This window comes from Calypte anna, chromosome 19 (genome assembly GCF_003957555.1).
Source record: "Calypte anna isolate BGI_N300 chromosome 19, bCalAnn1_v1.p, whole genome shotgun sequence".
Taxonomy (NCBI): Eukaryota; Metazoa; Chordata; class Aves; order Apodiformes; family Trochilidae; genus Calypte; species Calypte anna.
Genome location: NC_044264.1, coordinates 9,858,868 through 9,871,743, shown reverse-complemented (window position 1 = coordinate 9,871,743; position 12,876 = coordinate 9,858,868). Strand labels below are relative to the sequence as shown.

General features: G+C 42.0%; 1 protein-coding gene across 1 annotated transcript in view; it reads left to right on the top strand.

Moving 5' to 3' along the window:
• The window catches only part of SYNRG (synergin gamma), a 36,198-nt gene that overhangs the window by 11,574 nt on the left and 11,748 nt on the right, over positions 1-12,876 (top strand). The window contains exons 12-15 of the mRNA XM_030462354.1: positions 788-924; positions 3,349-3,467; positions 3,630-3,692; positions 5,303-6,250. Of these exons, the coding sequence (XP_030318214.1) occupies positions 788-924; positions 3,349-3,467; positions 3,630-3,692; positions 5,303-6,250 (1,267 nt within the window). The remainder of the gene's footprint in view (positions 1-787; positions 925-3,348; positions 3,468-3,629; positions 3,693-5,302; positions 6,251-12,876) is intronic.

The following is a 12,876-nucleotide window of genomic DNA, read 5'->3' as shown; positions in this document are numbered from 1 at the left end:
GTCCTGCAGAGTCCTGCAGACTCTGTCAAAGATGTGTAATGACAGCAGGCTGCAGGTCAACAGAAGGGAAAGAGCGGAGGTGAAATCTAGGCTCTGATGTCTGAAAACATGAAGTCCTACACTGAGGGTGTTCTTATATTTTTTCTGGTTCTTTCCAGTGGCATTAGAAGAGGTACAAAAGCATTCTTCGTTACAAACTAATTGCACTGGAAGAGGATTTTAGTTGTAGTTAGGATTTTGTAATACACACCAAATGGAATTTTAGGTTAAAGAACACAGCAGACTCAGCTGGTAAAATTGAGAGCTTTCAGGAGAAGCTGAGAACTGAAAACCTTTGGCTTACAACACTAAATCATGTAGGGGTTCAATTCTGCTGTTTGCAAGTATAGTTTATCCTTCTTTGGAAAATACTTCTGATGCTTTGCTGTGTGTATTGATTTTACATTATTGATTGATTGACATTATTAATATTTGCCCTGTATTAAAAATATTACCTGGCTATGATAGTAATGCATTTAATGTGAGAGGAGCAGAGTTGCTTATTTACCTGCTTTTCACAAAAACTATTTGCAATCTGATACACCCTGTGTGTGTTTTGAGTGGCTGGGGTGCAGGAAAGGCTGACCACACTGATTTTGTCTGCTAATGGTGAAAGATTTTTTTTCCTTTTTTTTTTTTCCTCTCCACTTAAGTCAGTTTCTCTTCTCTGAACTGCTTTCATGCTGTGTAACGATTTGAAGGGACAACAAGGTAGCAGTTCATGTGTTGTTTGTTGTTTGCCATTCAGGTAGTGAAACCAGAAGATGATGACTTCCAGGAGTTCCAAGATGCTTCAAAGTCTGGCTCACTGGATGACTCTTTCCCTGATTTCCAAGGGGATGGAGCTGGCTCCTCCAAAGCAGCCAGTTCACAGCACCAGGGCAGGTAGATCTTTGATTTCCACACTGTCAGTACTCTAGAACTCTTTTAAGAAATGAAAATGTTTTCCTCTTTTTTGGGTAGCTTTCTACCCTGTCATTTTCATCTCTCAGCTGACTTCTGCTCTGGCAGTTTCTTTTGAAGGGTGTAACAGCTACAGTTAGGCTTTCTGAGTCAAAAATGACATTTGATGTGCCGTAGGTGGTTGGTCATTCTTCAGCATTCTGGTCAACCACACTGAGGTAAACTGTGTTTACAAGCTACAGGGAGAGGTTTTCAGGTGTTTACTCCACAGGCAGTTGGAAGTGACTTCATACTGTGCTCTCAGGCAAAAATCTTACATAAAGCTACTCAGAAAAAGTGCACAGGGACAGAGGAACTATGCAGTTAGTGCTGGGGGCTTCTGCTACAAGTGTGACCTTGTGCTTTCTGGAGTTGATAGAAGCCATTTGTTAACATCAAGGGCTTTCTTCAGGCCCTGGATATGGGCTTTAAAAACTCATGCAAAGAGCATGACCTCATACTCTTAAATAAGTGAGAACTCCAGTAGACAGGGTTTTTGTTCTGCCTGTCAGTTCTCTGGCCAGCACTTAAACTTTTGATAACTGACTATAAATCTCAATTGAAATCTCATTCAGTCTTGGCTTTTCATTTGGGAGACTGCCAAAATGTAATTCCAGATCAGGCAAATTTTGTATAACAAGATCACTAAGCATGTTTGCTCCCTTTGAGAGTTCACAATCAATCTTTCAGAGTCCTGTGATTATATAATTTCAGTGCTTGTCTCCCTTTCCTGCCTGTGGCAACCTTGCCTCTACCTCCCAGGGGTCTGATTGTAGACACACACATTTCTCTGCATACAGCTGACTCTTCCCACTTGCACACAGACAGAACCAGCACTTTCCAGGTAAGCAGGAATTGCCAGTTGCTTCCTCAACAGTGATGCCAAATGGGAATACTGAAACAAATCGTTCTGTTCCACTATGCCTAACAGCATTCTGTGTAAGAAATGTCATTGTGCTGGTATCAATCAGTGCCATGTGCATCTGAGGATGCTCTGTTTTAAGTTTGTCTTAATTTGTCTGGGACCACATTTTGCAATTAAAGCAATTCTGTTGCTGAAAGTTTGAACTGAAACTTTGTAGAGCCCACAAAGGGGATCATAAAAAAAAAATTCAAAAAGGGTGTTTCTTTTTCACTGCAGCAGTTTTCTTTATTCAGTTGTAAAAGCATTCTGTTTTGAACAGAACCTTACAATGGGCTATACTGTAATTGCTTATGGAGCTTTATTTAAAAAAAAAGCCATCTGTAGAGCACAGATGATTAACCATTGCAGTTGCCAAGATTGCATCTCTAGTAGCCTGTTTTGCAGTGATGTGAAATTTAATTATATTACCATAAGCTATATTTTCTTTGAGATTGCACTGTCTGTCTGCAAGCATCACAGCCCATCAGTAGCACGTGTGTGCAAGTGCTGGGCTTGGATGTTGCTTGTAGGCTGCTGATAAGGAGATTTAAATGGCTCTGGAAAGATTCTTGCTTCGGGCCAAAGAATGGCATAGAAATTCATTCACGTGCAGAGTATTGAATAACAGAAACTGGAGGTAAAATGCAGCATTCATATGTAAAGATGTTGTTGTGTAGAGCTGCCAAGGTATGATAAGGGGGCAAGCACAGCTCTCACAGAATGTCTTCTAAATCTTCCAGCAGCTGCTCACATGGTGTTAGCTTATTATGGCAGTTTTACTACATAAAGAAGAGTGTGTTTATGTGCAAAAAGATTTACTTGTGTATCTGTGGGCTAATCCTTGTTTTGCTGATGAGATAGCTACCTGAGCTCCCTGGCTTGCCTGATGGAAATTCAGAATAATTCTTTCCTTCCTTTTGAACAGTGGCTCCTCTTCTCTTAATTTTGCAATGAAATAAAGTCAAAAGTAGATTAAAAAAAAGTATGGAGCTGGCAAAATCCCATGCAGTTTTAACTCTTTACTATATCTAGTTCTATCAGAGAGAGTTGTCCTTGTGGTGCCCTGGGTGAAGTCCTAAATTAAACATCAGTGATTCCAGGGGTAGATTCATGTGCTTATTCCCTCCTGGGATAAGAGTTCCTGTGAAGTTCTGCAGTGCTTTGTTCATGCTTTGTTACAAATTAAAATCAAGAGGGGTGAAAATTGACACCTGGCCTAAAGAAATATGATTAGGTGAGATAAAATGTGAATTCACCCCTCAGTTACCCAGCTGCCTGCTTAGGTGATCTTAGTCTTAGCAGATCCTGAGGTGGTTTTCATCATGTTCTTGATTAAGACTTCCTCAGGGTAAAGCTGAGGTTCAGTGATCCACATTGTGTAGTCATAGTTTAAATAAAGCCTGGAAATGTACATTTCTTACGGATAAATCAAGGAATTTTACTTGTGTCTCTTTTATTTTTAGTGTTCCTTCTTTACTAATGCCACTCCCAGGTAATAAGACACTCTCATCAACTGATAAGTATGCTGTGTTCAAAGGAATGGCAGCTGAGAAGCCTTCTGAAAGTACAGCTACTTTTGGAGGTAAAAGGAAAACCATCCAACCACTCCTGCAGTATTTCATAGATCTTGGTTTTCACATTGATCACATTCATATCATGAACCCCAGAGCAATTATGTCAATATAGATTACAATTCCTACAGTAAATCTCTGTGTAAATGTGTTCCCTTTCTCATGCTCACTAGATGGTGCAGACAAGTACAGTGCTTTCCGAGAACTGGAACAGCCATCAGAGGGCAAACACCCAGGTAAGCAGTCTGGGGTTTGGAGCTGTTTTGACATGTTTTCATGGTTGTTTTTGTAAGGTGAAGAATTTCCATTGCTAGGCTTCTAGAATAATGGTGCTTCTGTTCCTTTAACCAACTTAGCAGGAAGCACCCGGCCAAAATACTCTGATAATACTACTGGAACAATCTACAGATTGTATTTTGAGACAATTGGCATCTCCTTTGAATGCTTCTGAGTTTTATTTTAAAATAACAGTATGGCTAGAATGTGTTCATTTTTACGAAGGAGTCATACGTTCTTAGGCAGAATAAGGCACTTTTAGACAAAATTGCAACTTTTTCCTATTGTCAGGGCAGAATTTAAACTTTTTGTGGTCTGTGGTGTTCTAAGAAATCTGATCACTTGTTTTGAAATTTGATTTAACTGGTTTGGAAACATATTACTAACTCAACGTGGCTGCCAGCATTTTGTTTCATTATTAGATGATGTTACACTTTAGATTCTAGGATAAACCTGAGTTCCCTCCTCCTCCTTATTTTTCAGACAGAATTCTTCTTTTTCAGACCCTGAGTTTCTGAAACTCCTGTAATGTTTTGTGAGGTTTTCATGCTCAGTACCTCTTCAGGATTAAATGCAATGAAATGACATTTTATCTCTCTCCATACCTGTTCTATAATGTAGCAAATTACTGTATTTGCCTACTGCCCAGGTCTGACCACTCTTAACCCTTTCACCAGCTTACATTTCTAATGGAAAAGTTTGCAATGCATCAGTAAGTGTAGTGTGCTGTGATGTTTGGGTTTTGATCAATAACTAGCAGTTTCACCAATATTTGTGTTGTTGCTGGGCCCAGTGAATTGATTTGGAGGAGAGGGAGAATGGAAGAACTTGTCAGGAGTAGTCATGGTCCTTATATCTTGGTTAAACTGAAGCATGACACTGTGTGGGAGCTGAAGAATTAAATGTTAATGGTTTATTTCTAAAACAGAGCAAAAAGTGTCTATTGGACTCTTGTCTTTGACAAGTATGCATCAATAGTTTGAAATTCCAAGTATGTACCTGCTGGTGAATGGGTTAAATGACTCAAGGTTATCAGCAGGGCTGCTTTTGGTTCAGCCCTCTGCTGAAACCCGTGAAGGAAATGCATTTGGGCAATATTTTGAAGGGAGAGAGAGGGTGAATTCCTTTTGTAAGAAGCCAAAAGCCATATTGGTGTAAGTGAAATTAATCATTACATTAATTGCTTGGCAAATATGGGAAGGATGAGGTGGGGAAAACAACTTACCTGGAAGCTGAGCGAGACAGTGCTGATCACCTTTTGGAAGCACTGGCCACGGTGTGTTTTGATATTAACTCAGTGTAAAGGGAGTGTAATATGACTCTGAGGCTATTTGAAAGACTTAGTGTTTGCTGGAATGAAAATTAGAATTGCTGACCTTGAAACTCGTGTGGTTCCCAAAAGTTGAGTTTGCAGTTCTCCGTGCTTCCTGAGCTCTTAATTTAAATACTTTGCATAAAAACTTCTGACGTTGCATGAAATAATTTGCTTGCTTGCATGGTGTGAGTGTGGTGTGTTTGTTGTCACTGTGATGTCTTCTCATGGGGTTTTTTTTGTTGTTTTTACTCTCAGGAGATAACCTTGCAGAATTCAAGCCTGCAGGAACCGACGATGGTTTCACAGATTTTAAAACCGCTGACAGTATCTCACCCTTAGAGCCACCTACAAAAGACAAAGCTTTCCCCACGTCCTTCCCTTCTGTGCCTGTTCAGTCAAAACAGCAAACACAAGCAAAGACCTCTTTGAACCTGGCAGACTTGGATCTCTTTTCCTCTCCTGGTGAAAGCAAGCAGCCATCCTTTCCACCTGCATTTAACACATCAAAATTGGGCTCCTTTCCTCCACCGCCTCTTCCTTCTGCTGCCCAACCAGCACCCAGCAAAACTTCAAGCTTAGCAGATGAGTTTGGAGAGTTCAACCTTTTTGGGGAATTTTCTAACTGCTCATCAGCCAGTGGACAAGATGACTTTGCAGATTTTATGGCTTTCAACAATAGCAGTGGATTTTCTGAACAAAAAGCAGATGACAAACACAATGAACCTAAGCCTGAGGCCGGTCCTGTTCCTCAGTCTGGCTCCTCTGCCAGCACGGTGAAGAGTGGGCAGAGTTCTGCCACCACAGCTACACCCACCAAGTATGATATCTTCAAACAGCTTTCCCTGGAGGGCTCTGGAGCAGGCTTTGAGGAGGGGAAGGACAACACACTTTCCTCGGTGAAGAGCGATGACGATTTTGCCGACTTCCACTCCAACAAGTTTTCTTCCACATGCAGCAGCGCTGATAAGTCCCTGGTGGACAAAGTCACAGCTTTCAAGCAGGCCAAAGAAGATTCTGCTTCAGTGAAGTCTCTGGATCTCCCTTCTATTGGTGGCAGCAGTGTTGGCAAGGAGGATTCTGAAGATGCCTTGTCTGTTCAGTTTGACATGAAACTGGCTGATGTGGGAGGAGATCTTAAGCATGTCATGTCTGATAGCTCTTTGGATTTGCCAACAATTAGTGGCCAGCATCCACCAGCAGCAGGTGAGGAACTGGTTAGATTGCTCTGGTAATGTAGGTGGTGGAGGTTTTGGTGGTGGTCTGTGTGCTCAGTTCAGTATTATGCACTGGTCTTTCAGTGGTGAAAGACTTCAGAAGCCGTGCACCCGCTAGCCAACAGCCCCTTAGCAGGGCAGTGTTTATTTTTTTTTTTGTCTTAGATGACTATAAATAGATTGAACAGTTTGAATTCCATGCCAGTTTATTTTTGAGATTTGACAACGTCCCAGAACGGGTACCTGTTAGCTGTTGTCACTGAAGGGATTCCAGTGGAAAGTTTCCTAATGCAAACAAATGTCACTCCGTTTATATTAGCAAGATGAATGGCTGAGAGTCTCACTTTAATCTCTTGGTTTCAACAAAGCATTTGGCTTGTGGACTTAACCCGCTCTGCGCTTCCAAAAGGGTAGGCAGAACACTAATTTGTGCTGTTAATTGAAAAGCTCTCTAATCAATACCACCAGTGTATTCCCCTCACAGGGGGGCTTAACCTCTGTAGCCAGTATTCTGCAGGACTGCAAGTAGAAGCACTGCGTACACCCTTTAGAGTTCAAACCCTCACTGGGATAGTTGTGCCAAGGGCCTGTAAATGCTCGTCTCATGACTGATAGCTTTTGGACCTAAATTTAAAACAGTGGGACTTTTACTTTCTCCTTATCAGAGTTTCACCTTCTTTAATTTCCCTTTATGAAGGTTCTCCCAGGGGAGTGAATTGACCGGCTCCGATCCGATCGCATATCATAAAACACATTTCCCAAGTGTCCTGCTTTTCCTTCTCATATGTACATAGGCAGATAAGATGTAGTTAAATGTTCTGTGGCCTTCAATGATGTGGGAACCATTGCTGTGGTCTAGCGAGGAGTATTATGCAGTCAAAGGCTTTTCTGAGCAGGGGGAAGCATACAAACTGTAAATGTAAAAGCTGTTACTGCAAGAATTGGTTATTTCCTTCTGAAGTATCTCTTCCATTTTGGCAGATATGGGTAGAGGAAATACACAGTACTGTAATTTTGCATTATATGATATTTTTAAGTAGGGGAGAGAATGAAGTTGGCAACTCTGACATGGAAGATACTCTATAACAGGGTACAAAATATCAGGAATAATTTATTAGCAAAGACATTTAATTTTCATATTACTGCTTGGTAAAATTCCAAGTTGAGTGAGCTGTCAAAAACGTAGCACCTACAGTGTATTCTTGAATGTTTACTTTGGTTTTGAAAGCACTTTTTCCTAATATTTTTCTAGCCTCTCTTAGTGGTAGTTTGACTTACGTAGCTCTTCTACAGGATGTGAAAACTTTTGCCACAGAAATCAGTGATTTGATAATTGCCCTTTGTGGCAGGAAAGACTTTTTCAGTCTGTCTGAAGGGGTTAGCTGATCGTGTGCTTGTTGCTAAACTTTTGAACTCTTAAATATTAATTAGAAGCTATTTTTCTTAAACAAGTCTGTATTCTCCTATGGTGCCAAGCTAGATGTTTTTCCACAGGGAGAGTTTCCCTCCCTTTAGCTCTGTTGGGATCTCATAGCAGGGCGTTGCTCTGGATGATTTGCTGTGAGTGCTTCAGTGCTCACGTGTTCCTTGATGTCTGTTTGGTGCATTTCAAGCTGTGAACTGCTGATGTTCAAGCCCTTTATTTTTATTCTTTTTAGTTTACATTAGTTAAAAGGCAGATTTTAATTTTTTTTTTTCTCCTCTTAATTTTCTTCCCTCTGTAAATCTAATGTCAAAAAGGGACAGTATCCCTTTGCCATCCTCCCAGCTGTGAAGTGGGAGCCTAGCCATTGGGAACCAAGCACCATGTAACATCCCCAGGGAAAGAGCAGCATGGCAGAGGTGCTGATAAAGGCTTTGACTTTCCTGACACACTGACACAGGGGGCTTTATCCTTTGGCTATTGAGATTTCCCATTGCTTAGCTCCCAGGTATTGGCAGGTAGGTTGCTTATGCTGGGAATTAGGAAGGAATTGTTGCTTCCCATAAAACTGACTTAGGTCTCTGGATGGTTTTCCATTTTGCTCTGTCCAAAGGGGATACTGTCTCTTTAAACTTTGCTATAATTCTCTGTGTGAAAGGAAGATTATACCAATGTTGCCCGATTTCTCTTGCATTTACCTCCTATAACCCTTTGACCACTGCCTGCATGCTGTTAGTTTCAACCAGGCTGCTTCTTTTTAACCAAATTTTATGTTTCACTCCAAGAGGAAAGCTTTTTAATTAGCACCTACTCATATTCCATGAACCTGATTTGTTCTGAGTCCTGCTGAAGGTTGCAATGGGAGGGTACCCTCACCCGGGTGTTGTCAAAGGGTTATCCATGTGCTGCACTTACAAATCTGTAAAGGAACTTTTTCTTTGGCATTGTTGGAGATCTCTGTATATTTTAATCAACTTCAGATTTTTTTGCTGCTTTTCTAATGTCTGATTTCAACTAAACATTTCCTGTGTGAATGTGCCTTCTCAGATCTGCTTTGATATCTCTCTTCTGCAAGTATTGACCTGCATGCTTTATTCTGATAACGCCCTTACAAGCTCCTATGTATCACTATCTTTTGTGATCTGTAAGTCCTGCTGTGTTAATAAATATTATCTTGGCATATTTTGAAAATACGGGGATGTGTGTGATTTGTTGCCAACCTGCAGCCTCTCTCTTTTTCCTGAACAATACAAAGTTTAAAGTCATAGTATCCCCTTCAGCTGGTGGGTGCCTTTCTCTTTGCAGAGCTTGGTGTGGGTGAGCTTCTCTTGCAACACGTTTACCTCCCTCCCTGTGCACTTTGGAAACTTTACAGATCAGGCTAAAAACTGTTTTTCGAAGGAGCAGTTTTTGAGAGGGATTGAGTGGAGGCTGTGTGTGGCTGGCAGGGCTGTTTCTGTGTGAGCTGGTTTTGAGGGTGTGGTGGTAGTCGAGGCTGAAGACAGAAATGCTGTTTGCTCTGTCCCCTTGTCTCCTCCTCTGGGTGTCCCTGCTGCCAGCCAAGGTTATGATACACCCTTGTGAAGGGAACCAACTGGAATTTGTACTGATAGGAGCCCATTCAACAATATTCTGATATTTCTTTAGTTAATTAGTGCCTCAAAGTGAAGGGCCCTGCTCCCTCCTTCTGTTTGGGAACTCCTGCTTACTGGGCACTGAAGCTCTCAAACAGGAATGGACAGCTGTGAATCTGTCACATAATTATGTCACTTCAAATTCCTCCAAACCTGGGCCACTGACAGTTTGGGATTAACATTAATTTAGCAGGCAAGGTGTAAAAACCTAAACTGGAGTGAAGAATGGAGTGACAGCATTACCCAGCCCAGGCTGGGTGTTTGTAGTTCATTGCCTCAAGAGCCAAAACCAGACCAGAAACCAGAATACATGTTTTTCTTCTTCACACCAATCTTGAGAGACTTTCAAAGAAAAAATAACAAACAACAAAACAAGAAAGCAAACCAAACTGACACCCCTCTTTCATTCTGCATCCCCAGGAGGTTATGCCTAGCCCTAAAGCTTTTTAAACTGAAGGCTTGAGTGTAAAGCTGAGACACTTAATTCTGCAAGGCTTGTACTATTAGTATTTGTTTGGTTAATCATACCTGGAGGAGGGAGGGTAATGTTGATGACTCTATACTTTATTACATTTTTGTCCAGACTTGACAGTCAGATTCACTTGCTGGCTCTCGTTTGGTTTAATTCTGCAGACACAAGAGCTCAACAGCACTTCCTTATCCCACCAAGGCCTCTGACAGCAGTGAGTGCATCTGTGGTTTCCCAACATTGTCCAAGCTCCAGGGCTGCAGGGACACACAACTGCCCTGGGCTTCCCCAGGATAAGCTCAGCTGCCTCCCTGCTCTTTGGAAAGCTCAGGAGTTCTTTATTCTGCCATGAAATGTTGTTTATTGTGAGACTTACAAAATAATTAGCAAAGTCCTTCATTCCACAAGGTTTGAAGGTTTTTCTCTCCCTTTGCCTTCATTTTAATTTATCTTCCAGGCAGCATTCTAGCTGGGTTCCACCTTGGCAGTGCCATTCTTCTGCCAAAGTTAATTGGGAGTAACTCCCCTCTCATTAATGCTGCTCCAGACTGCACCAGCTGAGAAATGGGCTGAGAGATTGTTGTGCTTGCTGGAAGGCATGGCAGGGGAGCAGCAGTACACACCACCTCTGCTCTCCCAGCTCCATCTGTGTCTGTCCCAGGGAGGGCCCTGGAAGCCATGAGGAGGTGGTCCTGTCCCCATCCAGCAGCCTCTGGGCTTCTTGCTGGAGCTGCTGGTGATGTTCCCAGTGGAGCAGCCCTGGGTTTGGTGTGTTGGGTGTTGGTGCTCTTCCACCAGCAGCAGAACTAGTTACCACCTGCATCACCCTCACAACCAAAAACTGAAACAAGAGCTGTATTTATTAATCAGAATTTAATATAAACTGGAAGGCAAAAACTTGCAAGTCTCCTATGTTGGTTAAAATCAGTAGATATATTACAATCTTCTGAATTGTCTTTTCCAGTTTCTTTAGAGGATCACTAAGGCTGTCAAGGGTTTTCCTTAAGTGATTAAACTGTTGACATTGAAGGCTCCAGCTTGTAAATTGCCTCCAGCCATAACTTAATCCTTGGTATCTGAAATAAGTTGTTATATTTGGCTCAACTGAAGGCTGTCAAGCTTTTCTGTAGATGAGATAACACTGGCAAAGAGCATTTTAGCTTTATTTCATCTTCTGTCACTGTTCTCCTGCGTATTCCTTGACAGCTCTTCCTCTGCCCCTTGTCTTGGCTGGCTTGTGGAGCTGTACATGTCCCCAGGTGATGATCAGACAGGTTGGACTATGGCTTTGGTAGTTCAATATGGATGGAAAATAGGTGGTAAATATTTCAAACCTTTTGCTTTGGGAGAAAATGCATATTTTATTTATTTAATTTTTTCCCCCCTCACTTAACCATCTCTTGCTTTGGAAAAAACCTTCCTGATACACATACATGTTTTTAAACTGTGAATAGCCATAACAGGAAAATTAAGCTTTTGTTACACCAGGGGCTAGAACTGCAGCTTTGTACCTGCTGCTTTTTGATCAGTTCAGCCTATCTGTGGTCTTTAAGAAGAAGGCTGTTGGAGGGAGCAGTTCTTGATGCTGTTTAATAAAACAGTCCTTTTGGTAATAATAAAAACACCCACGGCATGAAGAATTCCCAGGGGTGAACCCTGAAGTGCTTTTCACATGTAAACTGCTTCCTTGCTTATTAGTCTGGTGGCAAGTTGTTCTGCTCCCTGGCAGGGGGGGAATTCTCCTCTCCTCTTCTTTCCTCTCATTATGCAGCAAGGGCACCAGGAGCTCAGCTAAGCCCTTGGTTTTGCTGTGGCTCTGACAAGCCTTATGATTTTACTTCTTCTACACAAAAATAGATCCAACTTGTGGCAAGTGATTCTGTGAAATGCAGTGCCTGGCACAGCAATCTGCTGGGCTTTTTGCAATGCAATAGAACTTCTCAGGAAAGCTGGTTTGCTTTGGCTTACAGACAGCTGTGCATACCTTTCCATAAGTTGTTTTAGGACTGCCCGAGCTGCAAACACTTTGAACACAGTGTTTTTCCTGTAGCATAATACTCTTAGGAAAGTTTATTCACCAGAACAATTCTTTTGTGACAATCCAAATAAATAAAATGTGTATAATGAACATTTCAACTCCACTCTTTCAACTCCACTTCTGCAGATGGGTTTCACGTCTGCATGAAGTCAGGTAGAGAGTCCTGAATCTTAGCTTGTGAATAATTATAACATTGTTCTGCCCTCCCTACCATGACTCTGGCTTGCAGGTGAAGCATGGGGTGTTCAGGACCCACCAGAGATCCTGCTAATCTGGCTGCTAATTCTGGCTGTCCCTGAGCCCAGATCAGGAGTACACTGACCTGGTCCTTTAGCATGTGTTTGCAGCTCCAGCTCATACCAATTATCCCTGAAATCCTTCCCAACAGAATGTGCAGATCTTCGCAGGAGCAGCATCACTCATCCTTTTCATTTCCTGGTGAACACTGAAGCAATAGCCATGCTTAAATCTCTGCTGGCTTTTGGAGTCAACACAAACTGGGGGAAAAAAAAAAAAAAAAAAAAAAGGAAGAAAAAGAGGTTGCTTAGTAGACTGGGGTGTTTTCAAGATCCCAGGATTAATTACAGTTGGCTGACACTCTGGAGGTTATTCTGGCACTCTCTTTAATGCCAGTGAAGCTTTCATTTAACTTCTTTAAACAAAACCATGTATTTGAGAGCACAAGGTGTGGCTTGGTGTGATAAATTACTGATCCCTTGCAAGTCAGCTCCTTTTCACCTCAGAGCCTTCGTTCTCTTCAGTTTTGCCACAAGCAGGTGATTTCATCTCCTGTCTGTTTACCCTTCTGTAAACTGCTTGCTCCACAGATTTAATATTCGAGTGGCACTTTGAAACCCTGCTGTAGGGATGTGCAAGGCCTGTGATGGAGATGCTGTCATCTGCAAATGCAGCAGCTGCAGGAAGACTCCCCCAGGAAGGGGCTGACAGAACACACCCTGCCTGGCTGACCCCTGGCAAAGGGCCTTTTGTTGTCATGGCCATTAAACTCCATCATTACATTGTGCATTTCTTGGACTTTCTAATTAGCTAT